We start from the raw sequence: 26,387 nt of genomic DNA on the forward strand, positions 1-26,387 counted from the left end.
CCGGCCCCGAGGCGGGGAGCGCTTCCCTGCCTGCAGGCTCACGCAGGTGGCGGCGCCAGCGAAGCCTGGCCATGTCAGAGGCACTGGGGCAGGGCTCGGCTCCCCACCGAGCGCCGCGCTGAAAGAGCAGGCAGCTCAGCAGCCCAGCGCTCGGCCACCGCCGCAGGCGACATGGCGCAGGGCTACATGACGGAGGGCGCCGCGCTGGCAGCACGTGGGGCCGTGGCGGTGAGTGAGGCTGGGGAGCGGGGGATGGCGGCGCGGAGGGCGCCAGGGGGCCGCGCTCGCCCCCGGCCCCAGCAACACGCTCAGGGATTTTGGGGCAAAGGAAACATCCACATCTCCCCCAAAAGCATTTTGAGGGCAAAGCCAGGGCCAGGCCAGCGACGCCCGGGCACCGCAGGGGGCTCGTTCAAGCGCCTGGACGAAGCCAAACCCTTCGCCGGGGCGGTGGCAGCCGCTGCCCACCTCTGCAGGCCCCAACCGCCACGAAACCAGCAGCCTTCCCGTGCAGGGTTGCTGTAAGGAGCAGCACTGCGCGCAGGGGAAGTGGAGGGAAACGTGGACCATTTCGGTGCTACGTTGTGTCGTGGCGCTTTCTGCCAGACTGGTTTGCTGTGAGAGCAGGAAGCACGTTCAGGGATTTTGGGCGCCGTGTGTGAAAGGTGACAGAGGTCTGGATGGGTGCACACCGGTGCGTTCATACTGGCCGAGAAACGGGCCTTTGGCTCACAGGAAAAGCACGAGGCTCTGGCAGAGGGACAACCATCGGCTGGGAGGAAAATCTGCAGGCGTGCACGCAGAATGGAGGCCAAAGTCGGAAAAGTGCCCGAGCAAAGCAAGGGCGACTTCAAGAAGGCTAGATGCAAAGAGTTAATCAAGCCCTGTCAACTTTCTGTTATTTTAACTCAGCTCTCAGAACACCAAGTTCCAGCTGACAGATACAAACTTTGAATTAAAAAAAGCAAAATGGCAGAAGAGGAGCCTGTGCTGGTAACCATGTGCATGCTCCTTTGCCAGGCCTCTGGGTTAAAGTGCCGGCGACTCAGCCGCCGCGAGGCCGGAGTGGAGGTGCCAAGCTGAAGGGAGGGACGGGCAGGGGCACGCGACCTCCTTGGGGGTAGCGGAAACCCAGGCTTTGAACCACAGGGAGAGCTACGTCACCCTGACACGGCAAAGGGCGCACAATCAGGGTGATCTCAGATGTCTGACTCGGGCTGATATACCTTTTCCCTGTTATTTTACAAGACATTTATTCAGCAGAGGTTTTAGTGAAGACTGTGGGTGTTTGGATATATTGGTTAGTTTAATTAATTCCTTATTTTGAATATGATTAACTTTTTGTTACTGAGCGGTCACCATTTGCAGCTACCGTTTACTGTTTGACAGGATAGACATTAGCAAATTATCTTCTCTGCCCACACGGTGGTGAATTCGCTGCTTCGGGTCACTACGGTGCAGTATGCTTTAATTCAACAATGAACATACTCTCAGTGAACCTTAGTTTTTGACTGCCATAACTTATGAATTTCAATATGTATCATTTTGATCTTAACATTCCAGAAGCAGATAATTTTTCTCCAAAATAGAAATAGAATCCCATTTTGCTATGGTAGAATGAAGTGCAATTTAACTCCATTTTGAAAATAAACCCACTTAAATCAAAATTAAATAGAAAAACATAGCACAGCATGTCTGGCCTTCTCCCATGCCTCTAGATCAAAGTACATTTCATGCCACTTAAGAAATAGCACATTTCAACCCTTCACAGTTTTGCAGTACAGTATCTTATGTCAGCAGTACCGTTATACCTCATCAAATGTATTTCCCTTTCTGTTTCTCTCTAAACTCAAATTCTAACAGCAACTTAGCTATTCTAATTAACCCAATAATAATTTCTCCAGACAAAGGTCCAAGACAGTATTTTTTGCTTGGAAGAAGATAACAGTCTGTATTTCACGTACAGCGGAAAATCAAACGTCCTTGAGGTCAGAGAACTCAACTATCAGGTAAAAGTTCTACTGTATTTTCTTCCCTTTAGCATGGAGTATACCCAGCAGTTTCCTGCTTCTGTTTGTAAGCCACTTTAAAAGCAGCACAAAGTTGAAGTTCACGACATTAGGTTTACACAACTGTTGCACAGCCAAATATGCAGAAGTTTTGGATGTGTAAAGAGAGCATACTCATGTTTTTGGCTGCAGCTATTGACTGCAGGCTAAATATATCTGGTAAAGCTAGGGCATAAGGCAGGAAAAGAGATCTGCTTCTAGGCTTTGTTTTCTCTCAATATTGAGCTAAATTATGCCCCTGGGAGAGCTGGGGCAGAGGGACTTTCCTGCCATCTAGGGATAGCAGGAGCCCTCGGTGGCAAGGTGAGCCCGCAGGAGGAGACAGAGGGAGGGTGACAAACCTAAAGAGGAATCTCAGGGAGCCAGTGACATTTTTCTTCTCTTTTGTGCCACCAAAGCATCTGAAGCAGATTTCACAAATGCTGCCTATCGCTTTACCAACAAAAAATACAATCTGGAAAGATATGCAACTGTGCACACATTTGGGCTAATGAAGCAGATAGTATTTGCCTTTAAGAGAGAAAAATAAATGTATTTCAAGTTTCAGTTCCAAGTGATTTCAAAAATGCCCAGATCAACAACATGCAATAGTAATAAGTTACCTAAGTAATGTAGAGGATAGAGATAGCTTCAGTGATTAACAGGAATAAGAAACAAGGCAGGGAAACCATACTTGGCTGTAAAAAACCTTCTTCCATGTATTTCTGAAAATTCACAGTATTATTTCCATGTACTCTCTCCTTTGTAACATCTTAACTTTGAAAGTATTTATTGCTAAATAGTTCATTGTCCTAACTGAAGGGGCTTGTTTCTTTCTTTGTTTTTAATCTTAGGTTAATGTGGCAGCTCAGATTCCCTGGTACGAGAACCTAGCACAGATGAAAATGCCATGGACCTGGAACTCAGGTCCAGATTCTCACGTGTCAGTAATCCAGAATCTGAATTTAAAAGTTCAAAGCGGTCAGATGCTAGCGATTATAGGAAGCACTGGTAAGAACCACTAATTTTCTTGATCCGACCAACTCTGAGGTAAAACATACACAGCTAGTAACAATACACCTCAGTCTTCTGAATGGCAAAATCTAGCTGAGAAACAACTGCTAGGAAATGCATCACTTATGGTCTTTAAAATGTAAAGTGTGAGGATACAAGGAATCATAATGGAATGAAATCTGATTTTCCTTAGGAAAACAATTTTTGTTATGACTTGTACATTTGCTAGCCGTTTGTTTCTTGAGGCGCAGTTGGGTAGTATTAGAGCTGTGGCTGGCAGTCCCAGCTCGGGTGGACCTGAAGCAATTCTTGGCTAAGCTTTAGAGCAGGCTAACTGCAGACCTAACCCTGTTACCAGACCCTGGCCAGACCCCAAGAGAAAGATTAGTGGCAACCTGCATACCCACAAGCAGATATTTCCTTCAGATGCAAACATACCTAACAGGATAAAATACCACATTCAGATTAATTTAACAGAAACATAAGGGGAAAAAAAAAAAAAAGATGATTCTTCTTTTGTTTTGCTTACAGTGACGTTAAGGAGGCCTCTGCTTTTCTGCATCTTTTTTCTTTCATTTTCTGATGGGATTGGTTTAATCTTCTCTGGGGTGAGGCTGACTAATGGAGAGACGGCCTTTACCCTGTGTAGTTAGCTGAGAATAAGCTCATCTAGGGGGATAAGGAGTAGGCACGTGACCAGTTAAGCTGAACTGGAAAGTGTCCATGGTTTGGAGGTAAAACTGTCCCGTGCTTTGTCTCCCCTACACTCTTACATCAGATTAGCTGTAATCCAGTGAAGGTACTCTCACTCAGAGAAAGGTGAGACACAATCACTGCAGAAGTTTTAACTCTTACTTCCGTGGAAAAAAAATTCCTATTAGCATGGAGAATTTTTCTTAGCACATGTCTTCAATGAAATTGAAGATGTACTTTAGAGATTCCCACAAGTAACAGGAAAAGCTTGTGACGGAATAACATGTTGAGTTGTAGACACAGTACTTTTGTAAGGTAACATACACTGAGCACAAACCCCTTTCAGCAAACTAGTCAAACTATTTTTAAAAGCTGTTTATCATCTATTTCATCAAATGCCTTAGTAAAATGGTTTAAACTGCTGATGGGTTTCACATTGTCAATGGCAATCAATATGTCATTCTTAAACAGAGCAATACATGGTTTACAGATGGATGGGTTTCTTTTTTTTAAATGTATATATTAAGAAACAAGTGTGGAGTTAATCTTTCAACAGACAGACTAGAAATAAATGACATCTAATCATAATAAGAGAACTCTGGGTGTTTACATACAGTATTGTACAGCATAAGGGAAAAAGTCATTTGCTATTTAATTCCAAATCAGGCTTTGTTTTCATTGCTTTACTTTCATTCCCCTAAGTATAAGCCAGCTTTTCTTAATTATTTAAATGACTTTTTATCTTTTTTAAATCATAATGATTTTTTATTTAAATTGTGATTATTAAGATTCTTACTTTTTGTATAATCGTAGCTCTTCGGCACCTTAGTCATTCAACTGTTCTAGCTGCCATTTCTGAATTCACAATTCCCTCCACGAGGCAAGCTCACATCAAGCATTCAGGCACCAGCCCTGCAGTCAGTGCCGCTAGTGCGGGACACCACCTTTTACCTATGTTTCAAAAGTGAGAGAAGAAAGGTAACTAGAAGAGAGAAGGAGAGAGAGAGAGCACTTTTTCAGATCATATAGCTACCATCAAAGGCAAACTACTGATTGTCCTGAGAAATGAGAAAGGTTAAAGCCGTGTATTCCATTCTGGAAAAGAGAGATTTCCCAAACATGAGCATAGAGCTGAGTGTCAGCATTTTGCCTTAGGGTCAGTCTATCTCTGGGGCTTCAGAACAGCTTCAGAAAGGGTTGGGAGACAGACGTTAAAGAATCAAAACTTCTATCATCTATTTCTGCAACTAAATCACTTCTTAAATTAGTCCCCTAGAAATTAATTTATTTTTCAATTTTGATTTTTCTAGCTGGTGGAAAGACATCGTTGCTTGATGTGATAACCTGTCGGGATCACGGAGGCAAAATCAAGTCAGGTCAAATCCTGATCAATGACAAAACCAGCACTCCCCAGCTTGTTAAGAAATGCATCGCACACGTGCGGCAGGATGACCGACTGCTCCCCCACCTGACTGTCAAAGAAACGCTATTGTTCGTTGCCAAACTGCGCCTTCCAAAGTTTTTTTCAGATTCACAAAGGAAAAAAAGGGTAATTAAGCTGTAGGAAAAAATAAAGTTGTCAAAAATGTGTCTGACAGGAATTATCCAAGAGATCCTATGTGTTTGGAGTCAGAACAGTTAATCTGGCATTTTTTAATGTAGATTATGAATTATAAACCTTTTTCTTCTTTTAAGATAGAAACCAGCAATTGTTCCAAAGCTCATAAAAAATGACAATCTAGAGAAAGCATTAGAGAGGCTGAAAGAACTACTAAATTGCTGATTGCTGGGGGGTTTTCAACATTATCTCTAAAATCAAGATTTTGTTTTCAAGGGGCTCTTGATCAGATAGCACCGTCATATGCAGTTGAATTTTAAACATATTTACCATATTTTCAGCTTTATTGATGTGCAAGTATCCAAATAGCAAATCCTGCTTTATCACTCTTACCGTTTGATTCCCCCAGGTAGAAGATGTTATAGCCGAACTTCGGCTGCGTCAGTGCGCAAACACACGGGTTGGGAATGAGTACCTCCGTGGCGTTTCGGGAGGAGAGAGGCGGCGAGTGAGCATTGGCGTGCAGCTGCTCTGGAACCCGGGTAAGCCCAGCCTCAGCGCCCTCCTTGCACCCCGCGGCCACCTCCATGGCTGCAGGCATCAGGGACAAGGGGCCGTGAGAGGACAAGGTCAGGCACAGTGACAGGGTGCTGGTCCATTGGTTTAAACAAGCAAGGCTTTTGACACTGTCTCCCACTGTCTCCCATAGCATCCTCATAGACAAGCTCAGGAAGTGTGGGTTAGATGAGTGGACAGTGAGGTGGATTGAGAACTGGCTGAATGGCAGAGCTCAGAGAGTTGTGCTCAGTGGCACAGAGTCTAGTTGGAGGCCTGTAGCTAGCGGTGTCCCCCAGGGGTCAGTCCTGGGTCCAGTCTTGTTCAACTTCTTCATCAATGACCTGGATGAAGGCACAGAGTGCACCCTCAGCAAGTTTGCTGACGATACAAAACTGGGAGGAGTGGCCGATACGCCAGAGGGCTGTGCTGCCATTCAAAGAGACTTGGACAGGCTGGAGAGGTGGGCAGAGAGGAACCTCATGAAATTCAACAAAGGGAAGTGCAGGGTCCTGCACCTGGGGAGGAATAACCCCATGCAGCAGTACAGGTTGGGGGTTGACCTGCTGGAAAGCAGCTCTGCTGAGAAGGACCTGGGAGTGCTGGTGGACACCAAGTTAAGTATGAGGCAGCAATGTGCCCTTGTGGCCAAGAAGGCCAATGGTATCCTGGGCTGCATCAGAAAGAGTGTTGCCAGCAGGTCGAGGGAGGTGATTCTCCCCCTCTACTCAGCCCTGGTGAGGCCACATCTAGAGTACTGCGTCCAGTTCTGGGCTCCCCAGTACAAGAGGGATGTGGCACTACTGGAGCAAGTCCAGCGAAGGGCCACAAAGATGATTAGGGGACTGGAGCATCTCTCTTATGAGGAAAGGCTGAGAGAGCTGGGCCTGTTTAGCTTGGAGAAGAGAAGGCTGAGAGGAGATCTTATCAATGTGTACAAGTATCTGAAGGGAGGGTGTCGAGAGGATGGGGCCAGACTCTTTTCAGTGGTGACGAGCGACAGGACGCGAGGCAATGGGCACAAACTGAAACACAGACACTTCCATCTTAACATGAGGAAAAACTTTTTCACTGTGAGGGTGACAGAGCACTGGAACAGGTTGCCCCGAGAGGTGGTGGAGTCTCCTTCTCTGGAGATATTCAAAATGCGCCTGGATGCAATCCTGTGCAATGTGCTCTAGGTGACCCTGCTTGAGCAGGGGGGTTGGACTAGATGATCTCCAGAGGTCCCTTCCAACCTCAGTGATTCTGTGATTCTGTGTAAACCAAAATTGGTGCTGATGACAGGTAATGCTGCAACCGTGACGGTAATAATACTGTGAATCGAGCAGTTCAGAAGCCAGTGTACACTTGACTTTGCTGTGGGAGCCGCAGCATCTGAGCTGGGCAGGCCACCTCCGAGAGCTATTCCCCACTCCCACCCAAAATAGCAGCCGCACAAACCACTGAACCGTGTCTGGAGCCTCCCTCATAGACCGGCTCCCGTTTGTGCATCTCAGTATGAGGTTTGGTTTTTACTTGACCGTGTGCCACATTTTACTTTGTAAGGTTTTTGGCCTAGTAAAATTTCTGGGTTGTTCTCCTTTCTTCCCCATACTGTCTGTTTACATGTGAGATGTTAACAGGGAAGGTCATAGTCTTGGCTACATTCGTTGCTGTCTTATGCAGATCACTGACATGACCAGCTCACGCCGTGAGCACGCTGAAAACTTCCATCGTCTTCAGTAGAAGCAAAACACAAGGCTAAACCTGGCAGTTACTTTTGCAGAACTGAGTGCCCTATTCGTTCTTACGTACATCAACAGCTCTAATAATCTCAGCTGAGCCACTTGTTGAGGGAGATTTTCCAGCTGTTCTCCCTCCACTGGGAGAAGGATCTAAGAAGTCTTTGTTTATACAAAGTTATATTTTTGTTATTAAGGGCAAGCAGAAGTCTTTTTTTGTAATAAGTGATGCTCAGGGATAGATGTGCTGCTACTGAAGTCAAAAAATCATTAGTTCTAGGAAAAATAAGTACAGCTTTCTTTGCATTTCAAACATATCTCTCAACACAGAAACCTTGTCTGTGTACACACGTTGCAAGGTCTTAAATCACTTTGAAGTTTTTAAACACCCAACTACAAAACAAAAACATCCAAGCACATACACATATCTCTTCGTATGCATGTGTGAATAGGTGTGAAATAAAGCACAGTTTGGGAGGAGCTATCTAAATTAATGCCATGTGGATATTTACACGAGTAATGCAAGAGGTCTAAATATAGAGTATATAGTTTAAAATATCTCAGTAGGCAGTATACTAAACTAATACTACTGTATATTAATGTACCAGATATCTGTACAGGCAAAGTGCAAAATCACAGAATGGTTGAGGTTGGAAGGGACCTTTAGATCATCTAGTCCAACCCTCCTGCTCAAGCACGGTCACCTAAAGCAGGTTGCCCAGAATGGTGTGCAGACAGCTTTTGAATATCTTCAAGGATGGAGACTCCACAACCTCTCTAGGCAACCCATTCCAGTGCTCAGTCATGCTCACAGAAAAACCACAGAGAAGGACACAAATTTAATAAGGAACCTGAATCTACTTCCCAATGAAAACCAGAAATGGTATTTTGTTTCCAGCAGGAGCAAGACAAGATTTAAAATAATTATTATCTCTCATTATGTTCAATAAGATAAGAAAGAAATACAGCCATTGTTAAATATTATCTGAAGCTGGTATGAAATATGGTTTTGACTTTTCTTTATTTTAATGAATATGTGAGGGAGATTTCATGCACTAGCACCATTTCACTTGGAACATATTTTCCAGATCAAACATACTACTTTACACAGTTAAACTTATTGTTTTTGGCAGGAATACTGATACTTGATGAACCCACATCTGGACTGGACAGTTTTACTGCGCATAACCTTGTGATAACATTATCCAGGTTGGCCAGAGGAAACAGATTAGTTCTTCTTTCAGTTCATCAACCCCGGTCAGATATCTTTCAACTTTTTGATTTAGTTCTTCTGCTGACTTCTGGAGCCACTGTCTATTCTGGAACAGCTAGAAACATGGTCCAGTATTTCACAGAACTAGGCTATCCCTGCCCAAAGTACAGCAATCCTGCAGATTTCTATGGTTAGTATCAAACATTGCCATAAAAAATAATGTTACTGGAAATCATTTGCTTTCATAAGTGTATCAACTAAAACGTTAAATTTTTATCGACCATAACTGTCTTAAAATGCCTTGTGGCTTGAATGACTTGAATCAATACTACAGCAAGTTCACTTTTTAATAAGACCCTTGCTTATATGTCAGTATAGAAAATGTAACAAAACCAAGAGATGTGGACAAAATCAATTTTAAATAATTCTCCTTCAATTCCTGCCAGGTATAATAACTCTCCCACATGCTTAGTACCCTTAATGCCATGTTTTAGCTGGTTGGAATTTTTACCCTCACTGAAAAAGGAATGGATGAGCTGATGAATTGCTTTTTGAGAACAGTCATTCTCTGACTTATTCAAGAAATGTGGGAAGGCAGCCTCCCAAGGTGAGGAATAGCACGTACCTGGGAAAGAAAATTGCTGCCCAACCAAGCATATTGGAAAGGAGAAAAAAATAAACCCAGAACAGCCATTGTTTTATTCCTCTTCTCAAAGAAATTTAATTACATGGTTCCAAATCCATTCCTTCTCTAACTGCCTTTTGCAGCATCTGAAGGGAATCTGGCCCTCTTAATCTGATGGCATCAGCCTCTTACCACAGAGGTCGGTTCAGCTCCAACCCATGGGTCTTTGCACTCGAGTTGGCTAGCAAACCTTGCAGAGACACTTGAGTGCAGTGCTCTGGAGTAACCTTTTGGGCTGTGCTTATATAGCAGCCAGGGGCAGCTCTTATCAGTTGTACAGAGATAAACAGAAATAAACCTGAATGTCAACCCCTGCAAGGACACCTTTGTCACCACTCAGCCAAGTGCAGCTGTGATGTGGGCTTGCAGCAACCCCATACAGCGATGGGGTATTTGGAGTATTTGCTTCCCTTCTGATTTCTCTTCCACTGTGGGAGGGAGGGAAGTTATGGTGGGGCACACACAGAGCCCCACCATATGAGAAAATATGAGGGGCAGGAAAGTGGAAATAGGGACCCTAGTATGGGATTAAGTTAAAAAATAATTGGTTTCATTAATTTAAAAAAAACATAATGCTAAGTGAACTATTACTGCTGCTACTATGGTGTCCTTGGATAGTGTTTTTCTTAGGCTTTCTCAGTTTCAGGTAAAGTTTATGGTACATCTGCATGATACAAAAGGAGATAACTATCTTTTTACAAATAGAGAAAAATCATACCATTTAAGCCAAATTCACATAACAGGTTGTAAATGCCTACAGTACCAGGAAGGGAATTTGAATTGTTCATTCCCAGCATCTCTTTCAAGCCACTATTAAAATTAGACAAAAATCTGAAATAGTATTTTTTAATCTTATAATGAGCAATTATGAAATCCATCAGTGGTTTGTCAAATAACTAACACTTATTTACACACATTTCCCAAGAAAAAAAATACACATTAACAAGCTATTCTTCTCTAATTACCTGAAGTAATTGTAAAACTTGATAAAGTTTTTAGAATAACCATTGTAGCTTAATGCATACACACATGTTGTACTGTCTGTTCATGATACAATCTCTGCTTCTAGACACAGTGTGATTAAGTTATCACATCTGTAGCATAGACTCATGCCAAATAATGTCTTGCAGTCGATTTGACCAGTATTGATAAACAGAACACAGAAAAGGAGATGGAAAGCCAAAAAAGAGCAAATACTCTTGCCAGCTTGTTCCTAGAGAAAGTCAAAGACTTTGATGATTTCTTATGGAAAGTTAATGAAGGAGGTGATGGTGTGACCACATCCAGCCAACAAAGGTAAAGAAAATAAAGAACATATATCTGTCATATGACAGATGTGGAATAACTGCTACAGCTTGAGCTCATTTCAATTTTCTTTATCTTTTCTTTCGGGCAGTTCCTATGTAAATTCAGAAGAGTCTGTTAACATGCCTTCCCATTCAAGTGATCAGTTACCAGGAGTCCTAAAGCAGTTCACGGTATTATTAAGGTAACCGTATCTCCAGCATAAACAATTATACCTCATGTTCATTTGTATTTTAAAGTATTAAGAAAGAAGCCCAAAGCACAAGTTGAGCACATGTTGAAAGTTTGGAGAGGGAGCAATAGGATGGAGTGAGCCCGGGAGGGAGGAGCTGCTGTGCCAGGTCTCCCCAGCCACCCAAGCAGCCCCCCGCCAGACATACGGCCCATTTCTGCCCCAGCCCCGGCCTCCTCCTGCTCACATCACTAAGAGCCCGTGGGGCCGAGCTGTGGCAGGAGGTCAGGAATATTTGTCCCAGTTTTGGGTGCTGCCATTCTGATCTCTGTGCCTTGAAGGAAGGCGACCTGGCCCTCAACAAAGCCAGAGAGCCAAGCGGGAGGCTCAGGCCCTGCCACCCTCACCCTGGGTCTAAGATTTGAAGCCAGGAGGCTTTGCTGATTAGAGCCAGCATGGAAGTTGGGTTTGATGCATGTGTTTTCAAAAAAAATATGTATATATTATAACCAACCAGCTCAATACATGTAGAATATCACTGTCAGTATTAGATGGTATTACTATATGCTATAGGCCCTTAACAGAGAGACTTCTGTAAGTTAAGTAATTGGTTCTGCACCTCTGAGACAGAAAACAGACCTTCTGGCCCCACTGCCTTCCACCAAGCTTTCAGCATTTCAGCTCTAAAATACTAGGTGGCTACAGGTGCTCAATAGCTTTGATTAGGTAAAAACATTTACAGGACCTGACATCCAAATTCCTGTCCTCCTCAAAGACAGCAAGTTTCACAAATGAACGTTAGAAGAGCATTTGAGGCAATATATCTGAATATATCTGGCATTAGTAAGTACTATACCTTATGGTAAATGTTGCTGTTTTCCTAGTCGCCAAGTCTCCAATGACTTCAGAGATCTTTCAACGTTATTAATCCATGGATTTGAGGCCCTTCTCATGTCATTATTAATTGGATTTTTGTACTATGGCCATGAAAAAAGCAGACTCTCTATTCGTGACACAACAGCACTGTTGTACATGATAGGTGCACTAACCCCATTCACAGTGATTTTGGATGTTATTGCCAAATGTAAGTGTCAGTTTTATTGTAAATGTTATAAGCAATCAAAACTAGCAAGTAATTTTTAAATCAATGAAAAAATTATACCTATTGAAGGCAACTCTAGGATGAAATCAACCTGTTTGTTTCTGTGTTGCAGGTCATTCGGAAAGAGCAATGCTTTATCATGACTTGGAGGATGGAATGTATTCTGTGAGTCCATACTTCTTTGCTAAGGTAATTGGTTTTGTTGCCAGGAAATACACACAGCTGTCTTGAACATGAAAAAAAAAACCCCCACGTTTTGTTATATAAACAATCATAGTCATTTCGCACTTTGTTCTTTTGCGTCTGCCAGCTAAGGCTATCATTCTTGCTTCCCTGGCATTAACTCATTAAACCTCAAACTACTCCAGACCTGTTGCCATAAATCACAGCTCAGATCCTAGGCCAAAAAAGCTGTAGAGGAGTCTTTCACGGGGTTATTTGGCCAAAATTTGGGGATTCTGCAGGAAAAATTTGAGTGTTTAGACAGTTTTACATACTTGCATATTTCATTAGCTGAAATATCTTTGAAAGTTTGATAACGTGACTTGATCCATAACACAGAAAATTCATATTAAATGCTACAGCAATCATAAAACAGAAATAGCAAGATGATAACCGTGACATTTCCAATAGTTGTTTGAGTCTGTATTGGTCAGAAAAAACAATTGTATTAGTGCATAAAGTGCCAGAATTTCTGGAAATTACAGAGGATTTTTTTTTAATTATGTTCTCCTTCTCATAAGGGTTTAGAATAATCCTTTCATTGTGATTTTGCCACTGTGAGATGAGTTCTGCTTGCCATGGCATCTGTAATTTAGGTTTCCGTTTCTGCACAAGATTTTAAATGCTTATTAGTGGCTGCCAGAAAAAAAATATTCATTGCATTCTGTCACAAAGACTGTATGTTATTCATAGAAAAAAATCAGTGTGATTTGTAACAACCTTACTACTATCCTCCAATAGTAAGCCTTTTAGGAAAAAAAAAATCATAATACTATATATACACCTTTAGATATTTGAGAATATCCTAAGCATATTTCTGTTTTACAATGAATTAAGTAGTTAACCAACTGGGCTGTTGTCCTTGGGACAAAGTGAGGAGGGGACCAACCATAACCACAGTTTATCTCAAACCTGAATTCATGCTAGATTCAGCTAAAATCTGGATAAAACATACAGTTGCAATGAGTCAGTAACAGTATTACTACTATCAAGCCTACAAAGGGAAAAGGGGAAAGTGTCTTAAATGCTTAGAAACTGACAAAACTGTAACAAACATCTATTCCTTAACAAGGAGCCGATCAACTTAGCAGTTAGTTATAGGAATTGTCACAAGTAGAGAACTAATTAGTGAGGATTTTCATTTCTGTTGGGGATTTATTTATTTTTTTTGCATGTCACTGATAACACCTAAAAAGGAGATGATCGCATTTTAAAGGAGTATTTCCTGCAGACTTTTTTAAAATAGTCCATAAGTACAATAAGATGCATCTCAGAAGGTTCTGTGATTGCCATTCAACTTACTTTTCTGTCTTTTTTTTCCCCTCTCCTTCCCAAACAGATTTTGGGGGAGCTCCCAGAGCACTGCGCTTTTGTTATCATTTATGGGATTCCCATCTACTGGCTGGCAAACCTCAGCCCCGAACCAGAACATTTCCTTTTGAACTTCCTCTCTGTGTGGCTGGCTGTTTACTGCGCCCGCACCATGGCGCTCTGGGTGGCGGCGCTGCTGCCCACCTTGCAGCTGTCTGCTTTCTTTGGCAACGTCCTTTTCACGTCCTTCTACCTGAGTGGTGGTTTTGTGATAAGCTTGGAAAACCTCTGGACAGGTAGGACAGCCTCAGAACTGAAACCCTGGTCCTTTCCATCAGCGGTCAGTAATTGGGAGGCCGAGCAAGCGCCATGCAGGAAAACTCTGCTTTATTCCCACCGCTACAATTATCCTCTTGCATGGTGATAGGGGAGTTGCATTATTCCTTTGGCATCAGTTTCTCCATCTGAAAATGAAGTAACAATGGTGGGTTTGGTTTAAAAAAAGCATGAGGCTGGATTTGTCCCTACATTTTTCCAGTAACAAGAACTATATTCAGTAGATGAATGTGCAACTCTGATGAGGCTTATTTGGCAGTAGGAGACTGATAGATATAGATATTAACCTCCCCTACTTTTCCATTGCCACATAATTATATATCTGCCCTTTTGTTCAATAATAAACTATTTGTCTACAGCTTCTGAATATCAAGAAATTAAACAAACCTACTGTATTTGGCAGCAACACAGCTATTTTTGAGGTGCCAAGTAACTTTTGTGTATTTATACCAATTTCTTTCTTTCTGCCTTTTTTTTCCAGTTCCATTCTGGATTTCTAAAATATCTTTTCTCAGATGGAATTTTCAAGGCCTGATGCAAGTTCAGTTTAACGAACTCACATACGAAATGGCTATTGGAAACATTACCATTCACATACCAGGGAAACTAGTAAGTTGCTCTCCAATAAAAATTGTTATAGTTGATAGTTAATTAGAATGCTATTTACATACCTCTCATATTTAAGTAGATGCTGTAGGCCACAAATTCACCAGCCCCAATCAATAAGCAAAGTCCCATTACACTTGGCGTATTTTAAATTGGCTCTTTGCTGCCTGGAGCTTGGTGCTATTTGACTTTTGACAGTTGTCTTTGCTGATGCCTCAGCCCTGGTACGATGGAGCTTTGACAGGGGTTATGCATGCTGTTCCCTCTCCTAGCCCCTGTTTGATCCCAAATAAGCAGAAGGGAAGCGAGAGGCCCAAACTTGAATGAAACTCTATGAGGTTATTCCTATGCCAGCATTTGCAGAGGAAGGAAGGAGACCGGGAAGTGCCTCCCTGGCTCCTGCAGCACTCCAGGCACAGCCATGCAGGGACAGAGATGCACTCGGCACCTGCTCGGAGCTGGCTGGGTGTGAACACGCTGCCCACAGAAACCACTTTGCCACATTTTTGTGGCTCTGGGCTGCCGCCTGCGAGTCCTGTTGCAAAGGGCAATGCTAGGTCGCTTTACGCAGCTTGCTGAATTGTGGTGGATGATTGCAGGGAGTGCAGCTGTGGGCAGCTGCCCCTTGCCTGCACCTGCTGCCCCAGAGCTGCCTTGCAAAGCCTGTTGAAAAAGACTTGGAGGCACAAACTCCACCAATACAAAGATTCTGAGATTCACTGGTATAGCAGCTCAATCTCCTGACATTTTACACTTGGAGGGTTGCAGCTATAGCTGCCAACAAACCCTGCTTCAAGCAGATTTGTGTTCAGGTGTCCCTAGAGCAGTAAGTCCTTTTATACCTTTCCCTTTGGTGAACTGGGAAAAAAAAGAAAAGGAAAAAGAAATGTTTTAAAAGAGCAACTATTTCCCATATAAACCCCAACTACTTGCTTGCTGAAATTGTTTGGAAGCTGAACTACACGCCTCTGAAATACCGCCATCCCTGGAAGCAGCATAGCTGTAACTGACTGCCAGACCACAGTGAAGTGACCTCTAAGGTAATAGCTATACCCACCTGCAAAAGAAGGCAGGATCTAGGAAGTGCACACATAGGAGAGGTATCGCTTCACAGCGTGAAAATTTTGCCAGTTCCTAATTTTGTGTTGTCTGTGTTTACAGGTAACTCAGTCTCTGGACCTGGATTCGCAGCCTCTCTATGCAAGCTATCTCATCCTCACTGGTATTGTTATTAGTTTCCTGATTTTCTACTACTTATCTCTGAGGTTCATCAAGCAGAAATCGCATCAAAACTGGTAACAGCAAAACCTGCAGACAGGGTAGCATGTTACAGGGTCCCTTGCACAAAAACGCTCACATCTTTGCTCAGCATGGAAAGCACCCAAGCTTATTTTTTGTGACCTTTGTAGATGCCTTTAATTCTTCACAGCAAGAACAGGTGTCTGCATAGTGTGTGGTAATGAAGTGAGTCCTGTGAACCACAGGATGGCAGCAGAATACCAACAGTGGGAAGCCAGGTTGTGCTCCTGGATTCAGACCATACTGTCACAGAGAAAGGAAACTAAATTGAGACTCCCACTTTTTTTTTTTTTTTTTTTTTGACATACGGTTCTATAGGTGGCAAGATGCATCTGAGTTACCTACATCTTGCAATAGCTTGAGCTATAGGCCATGGATTCAGAAGGACCTATCCCAGTTTATGATAGCTGAGATTTGAGTCAATAATTTTTGAATGTACAGTGATCAGGTACTTAATTAAGGAACTTGAGAGAAGCAGTATTGGCACATATAAAACACTTCACTTTCTGTAGCAAGTACAACATTCAACACTCATACAGAATAATGTAGAGGAAAGAAACAGAGAGAGAGAATTTCACTAAAGCTTCAGGAGAACCTGGTATAGGCAAGGACAGAAAACAAATACTAATTATTCTGTGTTGCTTATAATTGCTCAAGCGCTTTAAGATTTTGCCTGTGTTCTTCCACTTACATGCTGTTGATGCCCAAAATAAGTATTTTCTCACTGTATTAATGATTTCTTGTTACAGATAAAATTATCTTACCTTCTTGTATCCATTTTTACAGTATAAATACACACAAATTGACTGTTACTAATCACATCTTTCTCCATGCTGATACAGATCATAGCAATCTGCCAGTTTTGGTTCCTGAGATTCTCAGGTAGAAAATATCAAACCTGTCCACCCAATAACTAAAAATCTAATGGCACAATCTATGAAGTGCTTGTAATTGTGCACCTACCTGTATGTAGTCATAAGACAAATGCTCAGAAAATTAGATAAGGGCAAATAAATGGCTGTAATTCATGTGTAGTCATGGTAAGCACACATGCAAATTAGGTGCACAGTTGTGCAAACGTTTTATATGATTAGCTTGCTTGTTTTTATAATATTTGGATGCATAGCTATGTGTTTGTATACATCTAAAAAAACTCCAAAGTGCATCTTCTACTTTCATTTACTGATGTGCTGTGCACACTCGAAAACTCCTAGTATAATCAGCTGTAAAATGCCCTGGATATTGTTATGTAAATCCGATTTTTTTAAAAAAAGAAGAAATAAAAATAAAATACCACCAATGTTTTATTACTTCCATTAGGCAAATAGGGCTGCCACATTGCTTTCCACAGAGGCCACACAGTAATAAATTCTGAGGAAGACCCTAAAGACTTTAAGTAGGTCTGAAAAAAACCAACAGCTCCAGCCTTAAGCAGCAGTAGGAGTCCAAAACACTCCAAGGTTTTTCTGAGGCAAGTTCTACCATTCCTTTCTCTCTCTGTTTCATAGGATTTTGAAAACTCTTGATCTTATTCTAGTGCCATTTTGAAATTATCAGATTTCCATTGCTTTCTAATGGCAAAACCAATTCTTTCAGTCCAATTCAGCATCATTAAATTGTCAGAATAGCAGCTTCCTGTTTGATTCTTAATTATTCCTTTTTATTATATTTAAGACACTCAATTTTTTAAAGTGGTTTACTCTTCTTTGTAATGATCTGTTGTGATTAGAATCTCTTTTATATTACACTGAAGTTTTAAGGGTGTATACTGGTACTTCTAGTCTAAACCTCTATTTTCAAGGTATTTAGAGGATTAAATTCTAGGCTGACTCTCTGTTGTGAATTCACTTTGATGTTTAATAAAAAAAGGAGAGAGACAATGGGAGAAATTAAAGACATAAGGGACAGCTCTGAATTTTAGGGGCATATTGTCATGCACAGAAATCTTCAGGCATCTAGATAAGAATATACCATAGCCTTAACTTTGAATTTCCTTCCTTTTGTGAAATTAGTCAGGCTGCTGACATTACTTAAACAGCCTTTTTCAATTTAAAATTCCACCCTCCTAACATTATGCAGCAGGACCAAGCGGTGTGAGTGTTTCAGAGGTGGTGTTATGACAAGGGTAGATGTATACATAATGGGGACTTGAGCTGCGAGCCTGGGAACAGCCATCGTATGGGGTGTAGGAAGAGCTATCATAGGATGTGGCCAGGCCTGTGTTTACACAGAAAAGGCTCACATTCGATATACTACAATTACATTGGCAGGTTGCCTATGATCATATCTTGTTTCCTTGATGCTGAGGGATGGGGAATATAGGCTGTGATTATTGTTACAGGCTTTAGCAATAAGAAGATAGGAGGCTTGGAACACCAGCAATTAGCGTTCACACCTAACAATAGCATGCTGTGGGGCTGGGTACGGGGAAGAGTGGGCGGGTGACACGCAACCTGCCCCACTCACACGATGAGGAGCTGAGAAATAATACAAGCCTCGGTGGAATTATGCAGCTCTCACGCAGCGACGATTACGCTATGGACTTGGGTGGCTCCGCTCCTGTCCCGCTTCACGTTAGCTGCATGCAGGAAACATTGTGCAGGTTTCACGTTGCCATAGCGGAGCTGCTGCTGCAAAGAAGTGGCCGGCGACAGAATGAACACCTTCCCCTGAGCTCTAGCAAGGGCTAAACGTCATCATCTAGTTTCACCTCAGCATCGCTTTTCCAATTTCAGGGTAGTCGTTCCTCTGCCCTAGACTCCCCTATGTCCGTAGAAGTCCATGCCTTCCCTGTGCTTCCTCAACCAGCACAACGTAAATTAGAGGAGTTTGCAGCCATCTCAAACCACGGAGACTGAAAATCACAAGCCAGGCACTACATGCCGCTCATCACCCTCTCTTCCATACATGACAATGTTGATTTTGTTGTGACTCAAGAAATGAGGTAAGGCAGATTTTACATCAGAGGAGATCACTACCAGCCGGGTGGGCAACACTGTCCTTCCAAAGGTTCACCCACTATCATCCTTGCTCTCCTCCACACTCCCCAAGACGATACCAAAAAGATCTCCTTGGTTATGAATCATGGTCCCAGCTGTTACAGGCAGCCAAGTCAATGCAAAATTTGAACAGTTCCATATCACCGGTTTTGAAATGACATAACGTTTAGCTGCTTATGGGTTCCAAGTCAGGCATTTTGCCTGGCTGCTCTTTGAATTGGCCAACGCACAAGCTAATTGCAATGTGCTATCAGGTTTCACTTTGCACACGCCTCAGATTTGGGAATGAGAACCTCAAACACAAGCAACACCAATATTTGTGAAGAAAAATAAATTTATCAAATTTAGAAGTCAAAAAATCTTTGTTGGTTATATGGATACTATAAAAAATAAAGCAGTGTGTGCAAAATGGAAACTTACATTGGTGCAACACCCCTATCTATTAGAGGACAACTGTAAAGAAACAGATAAGAAAAATTTGGGGTTTAATTGCTTAAAATATTGAACTTGGAGAGACGTGGGAAGTACTTCCCAACCTCCACTCCAAGTTTATGCAGTCTCTCCACTAGCAAAAGGGACAAACTTTTTTAGCATAGGAAAATGGATTATAAAAACACTAATTTGCATATTGGCTCAGGTGTAATGGCAGTCCTCCAAAATACTTTTAACTCGTCGTTTGAAAAGGACTAGCTTTCACTCTGGTTAAGCTAAATTAATAAGTAGCTGTTAAAAGTTCCATCCCATATTTGTTCATTGCAAATTGCATTCAGAAAAGCTAAATCCGTTACAGGTATCAATAGCCATCCAGTTTTCAAAAAAAAAACCCAAACCAAAAAACAAAACCAAAAACATTTTAAAAAGTCATAGGCGATACACTGTGCAGGGAGAAGCTATGTGTAATTACAGATGCTGATCTACCCACTTGTACTGGAAATAACAAACCTTTCAGGTTTTAGCCATAATGATTAATTTTAATGGCAGTAGACAAGAAACAGTGTACATGGAGCTCTGTGACATGCTGCATTTTTTTTTTAATCTGAGAGCCAAGACAAGCCGTTCATATGTTAGCAGCTATTAATTAAGGCAACAATGTTTAAGCAGTGGGTTGAGGTAATTTTAAAACTGCTTAACCCTTTTAAGAACTGATGAGCTTTACAAGTATGTGTGTGTATACATATGTATGTGTGCATGTGTGTGCATACATATGTATATGTACATGTATATGCAGGTATAGATATACAATACATATACATGTGTATGTGCGTATATATATGCACACACACACACACAATGCGTATGACAGCTGACTAATTTGTTTCAGGGAATATTTAGAAAGCAATTTGGATCCATAATTCTTATAAGTGTTGTTGCCAATTTATGTAAGTAAATATAAAACTATTTAGTGATGTTGATTTTTCATCAAATCAAACATATGGATTTACTTTGAATTGTAAATTATGTTGGTATTCTTTTGCTTTCACGGTCACAACAACTTGATACTTTTAATGCATCCAATGATAAGAAACTGCAACTTAAGAGTCCTCCTCAATCTTCACATCATGGCTCCAGAACCAGCATTTGTCCTCATCAGCACATTTGGCTCTTCTGCTGCTTTGAAGCATCTTATCAGAGTCACATTTTGCTAACATTATTAGCATATCTCAGTACTGTTTCTGCTTCACTTAAATTTTTCTTATATTTTAACAAGTAGGGTTAGAGGCATAAGTGTTAAAATATTGGCCAGAACTCACATAGCGAGTAAACAAACGATGCCACTTGCGTCAAAAAGAATCTGTATTTTGTACACAGGCAAATAAGCCCACAAGATATTCATCTACGATGTCAGCAGTGAATTTTCAAACAAATACATCGCAATTGGAGACCTATAAACATTCACAAATAGTCGAAAGCTAAACATGCAGAACACCGTATTTACAATAAATTCCCAGTGCCTGGCAATGACACACAACGTATTAGTTAATGTCATCATTCCTCAGGACACTATCTTTACTTGCTTTTGTTTACTGGCAGGTTGGGGGAAAAAGTTTAGAAAAGCGTTTCTGACTTTTTTTTGTTTTGTTTTTGTTTTTGTTTTTTTTTATAAAAAACACTTCATGTTTCATCTCGAAGGTCAGAAGTAGTACAGCACCTCTGAAAGGCCACTTTAATCTCTAACAGCAGTTTGTGCCTGACACGAGATCAGAGCAAGGTTTCCTTCTCAAATCACGACACCAGAGAGTGCCCTAAAAGAACCGAGGTTTATCAAATCTCTCGCTTTTCAATAAGCGCCCAGATCTTTTACAAGGGTTATTTAAAATAACCCATCGCTTTATAACAGTGGAGAAATTGGAGAAAAGCATGAAGCCAAAAAATGGAGAACCAAACCAGCCAACAATGAAACACAGCGCACAAACTGAAAAATTTCAAAGACAGGACATACACAGTCTTAACTAACTGATACCGTCAGCAGGACGTTGCATGAGACAGCGTAGAAGACACTGGCAAGGGGGTAAGTTGGAGGTGGGGTCAGTGGTGGTAGCCACTGCCCCAGGAGCATCTGACCTCGGCTGAGAAAGGCAGAGCCCTCGTGCTATTCTTGCTTTTTGAGTAAAATGACTCTTGCTAAAAAATGAACTTTCTGGCTTGTAACCCCTAGCAATACAGATGCAAGCTGGCATCTCCCTTTGAGCTGCCGTGGTATTTCAGGCCGGCTGGAGCAATCAAAAAGCCAACATCACCACACCGCTCCAAGGGCAAGTCTCAGCAAAATGATGCCGGCCTTCTGCGTCCCACGTTACGGCTGCTTTGCTGCCCTCGCAGCAAACCCCTTTCTCCTACTAACAATCACATTAAAAAGCAGTTTGGCCAAGTATTACTGTTACCTGAAAAGCAAACTTTGATTGCAATAGGGCTCAGCACTGCCAAATGATTTGGACACACCTGCTTCGGATTTGCCCCTGTTTAAAAGCAAGAAGAAAGAAACGTGAATGGATATTTAGCTTTGTACGTTTCATAGGGAATTTCTCAATGCTTTCGTATTATAAAAACACATTTCAGCTTTGTAGCATGCTCAGTGCCATATGCATGACAAATTTCCACTGAAAAAACTCTTGTGCATGACTGACAATAGTAAAGACACAAATTACCGTAATTTTATGCCCCCTGCAGCTAGTGGTATAAAACATAGTTTTCAACCTTGTTTTTACTTGCTGAATTTAGACAAATTTATAATGTTACTGATGACAGTGAGAAAGACACTCAAATGCAGAAATTGTATTCCTAGGCATAAAAACAATTTGGAAACAATATTTTATATATGCTGCATATGATGAAAAAATGAAAAATAAGGCTGTCATTAAAAATACAAAGAAAAGATGAAAACTGTAGGTTTTTAAAATGAATTCAACATTTTATATATACATGTGTGTGTATGTATATATATATATATAATTCATTCAGCTATCACACTAGATCAGGGCTCCTTTCTTCCATGGATACTGAACAGTTAATCAGGTGCAACATAACATATTACTAGCTCTCTCACTCTGAACATTAATGTTTGAAATCAGGCTAAGTCAACAAAATCAAAAAGGAAAGCAAAAGCCTTGTTTAAGCAAAGCCTACAGATATATGGCTCATAATGGCTTTTCCAGTAAGCATACATTTTTTATCATATTTCAAATTTTTAGAGTGTAATTTTATTTACAGAGTACACTGAAGGCCCTAAAAACTGACAACTGCTAAAGATGATTAAGATTTACAGTTAAGCTAACCTCCATATGTGAACTGCTCAAGCTACTACCTAACTAATGAAAGGAAAACTCCAGGAAACTGTGCAAGTAAAAAGGACAACTGCTCGATTTACTTTTGGCTTATGCAGGTTGTTTTTCAGAGTATGCCTATACTTGCTAATGGGCTCAGCCACCTAAAACAGTTGCTTTGGTTACTGCCTAATTTCAAGTTACCTATCAGACCATGCAAAGAAATCATAACAGTACCAGCGCTAAGCAGTGTCCCCTAGTTAGACCCAGTCTTTCAAACCACCCTTTGTGCTACTAACAACAGGGACCTGGTTCCTGCAGCTGCTTTCTCGTTTGAGGAGCGTGAGGTGCAAGAGGCTGTGGCTGGAACAAACTTCCCTTTTTTGTGTGGTGATTTTTGGCACTCTTTGAGGCTCCTATTTCTTCAGTTACCCAGCTGTAAGTGCAGGATGAACAGCAGCATGGCTCGCTGACGTGGGAAGGCAGAGAGGTGACCTGCTGCACACAGCTTTGCTCAGCAGCACTGATCCTTCACCGAGTGGGGCTTAGCTGCCTCTCCACCCTTAACAGCCTTGCTGCTGCCAGGGATCCTTACGGAAAAGTGGTTGAGGAGGACAGGCTGGGAGCCATGAGAAAAGCAGAGGTCCCCAGCGGTTTTGCCATCCACCTTGTCTGCCAATGAGTTGAGGGCTGTTCCCTCTCCTCACAGCCCTTCAAACCCTTAAGCTTTGCCATCTCCAATCCAACCAGGCCTAAAGCATCACCCTAAAGCCTCCAGATCCTTGCCCTTATTACCATCCACACAGCCGAGCCCCAAATACCAACCCTCATAGCTGCCTCTGGACATTTTTCCAGCACTTCTAACCCCGTTGGAGCTCCATCACAGTAAGCCCAACCACACTTCAGAGCCCCCTCCCATAAAATCCAGCACCCAGCAAAACCACCTTTCAGAGCCTCCTTTGACAAGGCCAGCAGTACCTCCATTCCCACGGCTGAGGATCACCCTACTCTTCATGCCCTCCCAGGACAGTCCCGTCCCCAGCAAGCCCCCACAGTTTCCCTTCAGCTGAGACCATTCCCCACTTCAATTCCATCCACATCTCCTCCCCTGAAGGCTCATCTCAGCTACTGCAACTCTCCCCATCATAACTCCACTTTTTATATTCACCCTGCTCTTAAGGACTATGTGAAGAAAGGCAGATGCAGTCTACTGGCAAAACCAACAATTAAATTTGCTGCTGGTTTTCAAGAGTCATCATTTTCATTGCGAGACATAGCAGTTTGTTATTTTCCGAACCTTGAGCTCATTCCCATTTATAACTCTTTGAGTGAAATAACTATCCGATCTACAAAGAGGTTTGGAGCTACTGCTGTAGACGATAGCAATGCTAGAGCTACCCTTCCTTTACCATAGCGTCATGAGGAGAGTCAAACAATGAATTGTGGAGCATTAACCAACTGTAATACAGAGGTTTAAGAGCATCACAGAGAAACTTTGTGTTAATAGTTGTATCTAAAAGTAGAACAAAGTGGAACCCCCATCTGTAGTAGGTGCTGCAAAAGACAGTTTCTATTATCTCCTTTTGATAATTACAGGAAACAGTAGAGAAAACTTGTATCTCGAACTTCCATATTTGCTCTTATTTCCATACCTAATGGAAAACTCAAAACTTTGTTCATGCAGCTGATGATCTGCACACTCAATCAAGGACTCCGAATGACATCGTTGGATTCAGTTGCAATCTCAGTTGGAGCCACTCCCGTAAATAATAATATTGAGTTTCCTCTGACTATTGATTTCTAAAAGTACTGGCAAGCCAGCAGAGGCTGCAGCTATTCTGAAAGGGTAATTTTGTGGTTGACTTTACACAGAAATTATGAGAATAATTTAAAGAAATTCAGAAAAACCTTTGCTAAAAGGCTGAATTCATGCCCATTTTATCACCTTTACTGCAACAACATAACGGCGCTGGAAATTGGAATTTCCTTCTAGATGCAGACAGCTTTCTCACAGTGGTCATCGACCATCGAAACATCTTCTCCTCGCATCCTCGTCAGTTCTGTCACTTCCTCTTCTACTGTGTTCCTGGAGAGCCTGGACATATCACACCTTTGAGAACAGCAGTAAAGACTGTGACGTTCTGGTGGACACGTTTCCTCTGTCAATACACACGCTTGTGATCCTGCCATCACCAAGATGTCTCTGTGAACTGCAGATGGGATCTTGCTGACTCCGGTAATCACCTACAGAAAACCTTTTGAGCTGCCATTGCCAAAGATACAATTGCTTCAGCTACCCATTTTTCAACAGTGGATGCATATTAAGAAAGTCTAAAGACTGCCACTAAGCTACCAAGCTACATTTCTTGCTATAGAAAAGGGTCTCAGGAGACAATGAGCTAAATGAACTGTTTTAGTAGATAATGATAAAACTACAGCATATAATTATCATGCTGCAAAATGACTATATTTGTAGTTAACAGGGAAACTTTTCCTACGTTGAGCTTAAAAAAACAAAAAGCAACCTCCCCCCACCTGCACCGGGAGGTGGGGGGAAGAGGAGAGTCCATAATGTGGCATAGGGCACAGCAGTGACACTAAGCCATCTCAATTCAAGCAGCAAGCTTTCTCCAGTCCTCTCAACCCAATCAAGACACACTATTATGCAAACACATACATGCTCACACAATTTGCTTTTTACAGGAACATGTCAGGTCATTTCACATCAGCACACTATCATCTTCCCATGGAGCCTCTGGAAAAGCGCACTCCTATCTACAGACACCTACAGGATACCACACCTGCTCTAAATCTTGCTAAATTCCAGTTATCCACTAGCCAGCGGCAAATAATTCTATTTTAAATGGATAAGTAAAGTGCTATGGTCAGTATGACAGAGTAAGTTTTGTATCTGGACTAATAAATCACTGTGACAAGTTTGCAAGACTGCCATTCTGCATTTTGTCATCTTACAGGTTTCTTTCTTTGAATATATATAAAAAATAAATAAATAATGCAACTGCCTACATATTTGGTGAAGAAATGTTAACCTTCTAAATTGTATTTTATTCATGCTTGAAATGGCCGAGTCTCACAGGACTACAGAGCACACCAATGCACAAGAAACTTATCATTTCAAGCATATTGTAGGAGAGGTGGCACAAATGCCGATTCTGCAAAACCTTCCTGGTGCCACATTGGTTTAGACTGAGATGATTGTGTCCCAGGCTGGCATGAATCCCTCACTGTCCCACATTTTAAAGACAGGAGAGACTGCATTCCTCTGTGTAATCATTCCTTAATTGTACATGAAACATTTACTGGAACAGAAATTCAGAAATATTATGACACAACAGCAGTCTTTCCCCATCCTGAATAATCCTTGCCTTCCCATTTCTGCTGCAATAAGGTTTAAGCTCCACAGCCCAGGGCTACAGCAATGTGGTCCCAGGTGGTCAGCGCGCACCTTCCCCCACGTGCTATTGCTGCCACAAAGCCCTGGTGCTGTTTGCTCTCAGCGTGCTCCAGCAGTAGCTCACCTTCAGGTTTAAGTGCCTCAGCACAGGCTCATTCAGCGCACAACTTCCCATGCCGTTGCTCAAAAAGCAAGTGGTCTTTCAGAAAGGAAAGCAACGTCATCTATATTCTTCGGTTGCAGACTATCAAATTTACCTTCCACTTCTAGGTTGCAACTATAAAAATATGGGCCATTATCCGTTTAGAGCTCAAGCCAAGCAAGTTACAAGGAAACACATGGACACAGGACTGGTACTACCCTGACATG

General features: G+C 41.9%; 1 protein-coding gene across 1 annotated transcript; it reads left to right on the forward strand.

Moving 5' to 3' along the window:
• Positions 1–149: 149 nt before the first annotated feature.
• On the forward strand, positions 150–17,583 carry ABCG8 (ATP binding cassette subfamily G member 8). The gene is made up of 13 exons (XM_067293148.1): positions 150–228; positions 1,905–2,009; positions 2,903–3,059; positions 5,066–5,304; positions 5,723–5,855; positions 8,726–8,995; positions 10,621–10,786; positions 10,887–10,979; positions 11,852–12,051; positions 12,182–12,258; positions 13,631–13,898; positions 14,420–14,547; positions 15,706–17,583. The coding sequence occupies exons 1-13, from the start codon at positions 172–174 to the stop codon at positions 15,841–15,843; spliced, it is 2,031 nt and encodes a 676-aa protein (XP_067149249.1). The 5' UTR covers positions 150–171; the 3' UTR covers positions 15,844–17,583.
• The last annotated feature ends 8,804 nt before the right edge of the window (positions 17,584–26,387 follow it).

The sequence above is a fragment of the Apteryx mantelli genome, chromosome 3, assembly GCF_036417845.1.
Source record: "Apteryx mantelli isolate bAptMan1 chromosome 3, bAptMan1.hap1, whole genome shotgun sequence".
In the NCBI taxonomy this organism is placed as follows: Eukaryota; Metazoa; Chordata; class Aves; order Apterygiformes; family Apterygidae; genus Apteryx; species Apteryx mantelli.

Coding starts and splice junctions, on each gene's coding strand:
- ABCG8 (XM_067293148.1), top strand. CDS start 172: ATGGCGCAGGGCTACATGACGGAGGGCGCCGCGCTGGCAGCACGTGGG. Junction 5,305..5,722: donor ATTCACAAAGGAAAAAAAGG/GTAATTAAGCTG, acceptor TGATTCCCCCAG/GTAGAAGATGTTATAGCCGA. Junction 10,980..11,851: donor CAGTTCACGGTATTATTAAG/GTAACCGTATCT, acceptor CTGTTTTCCTAG/TCGCCAAGTCTCCAATGACT.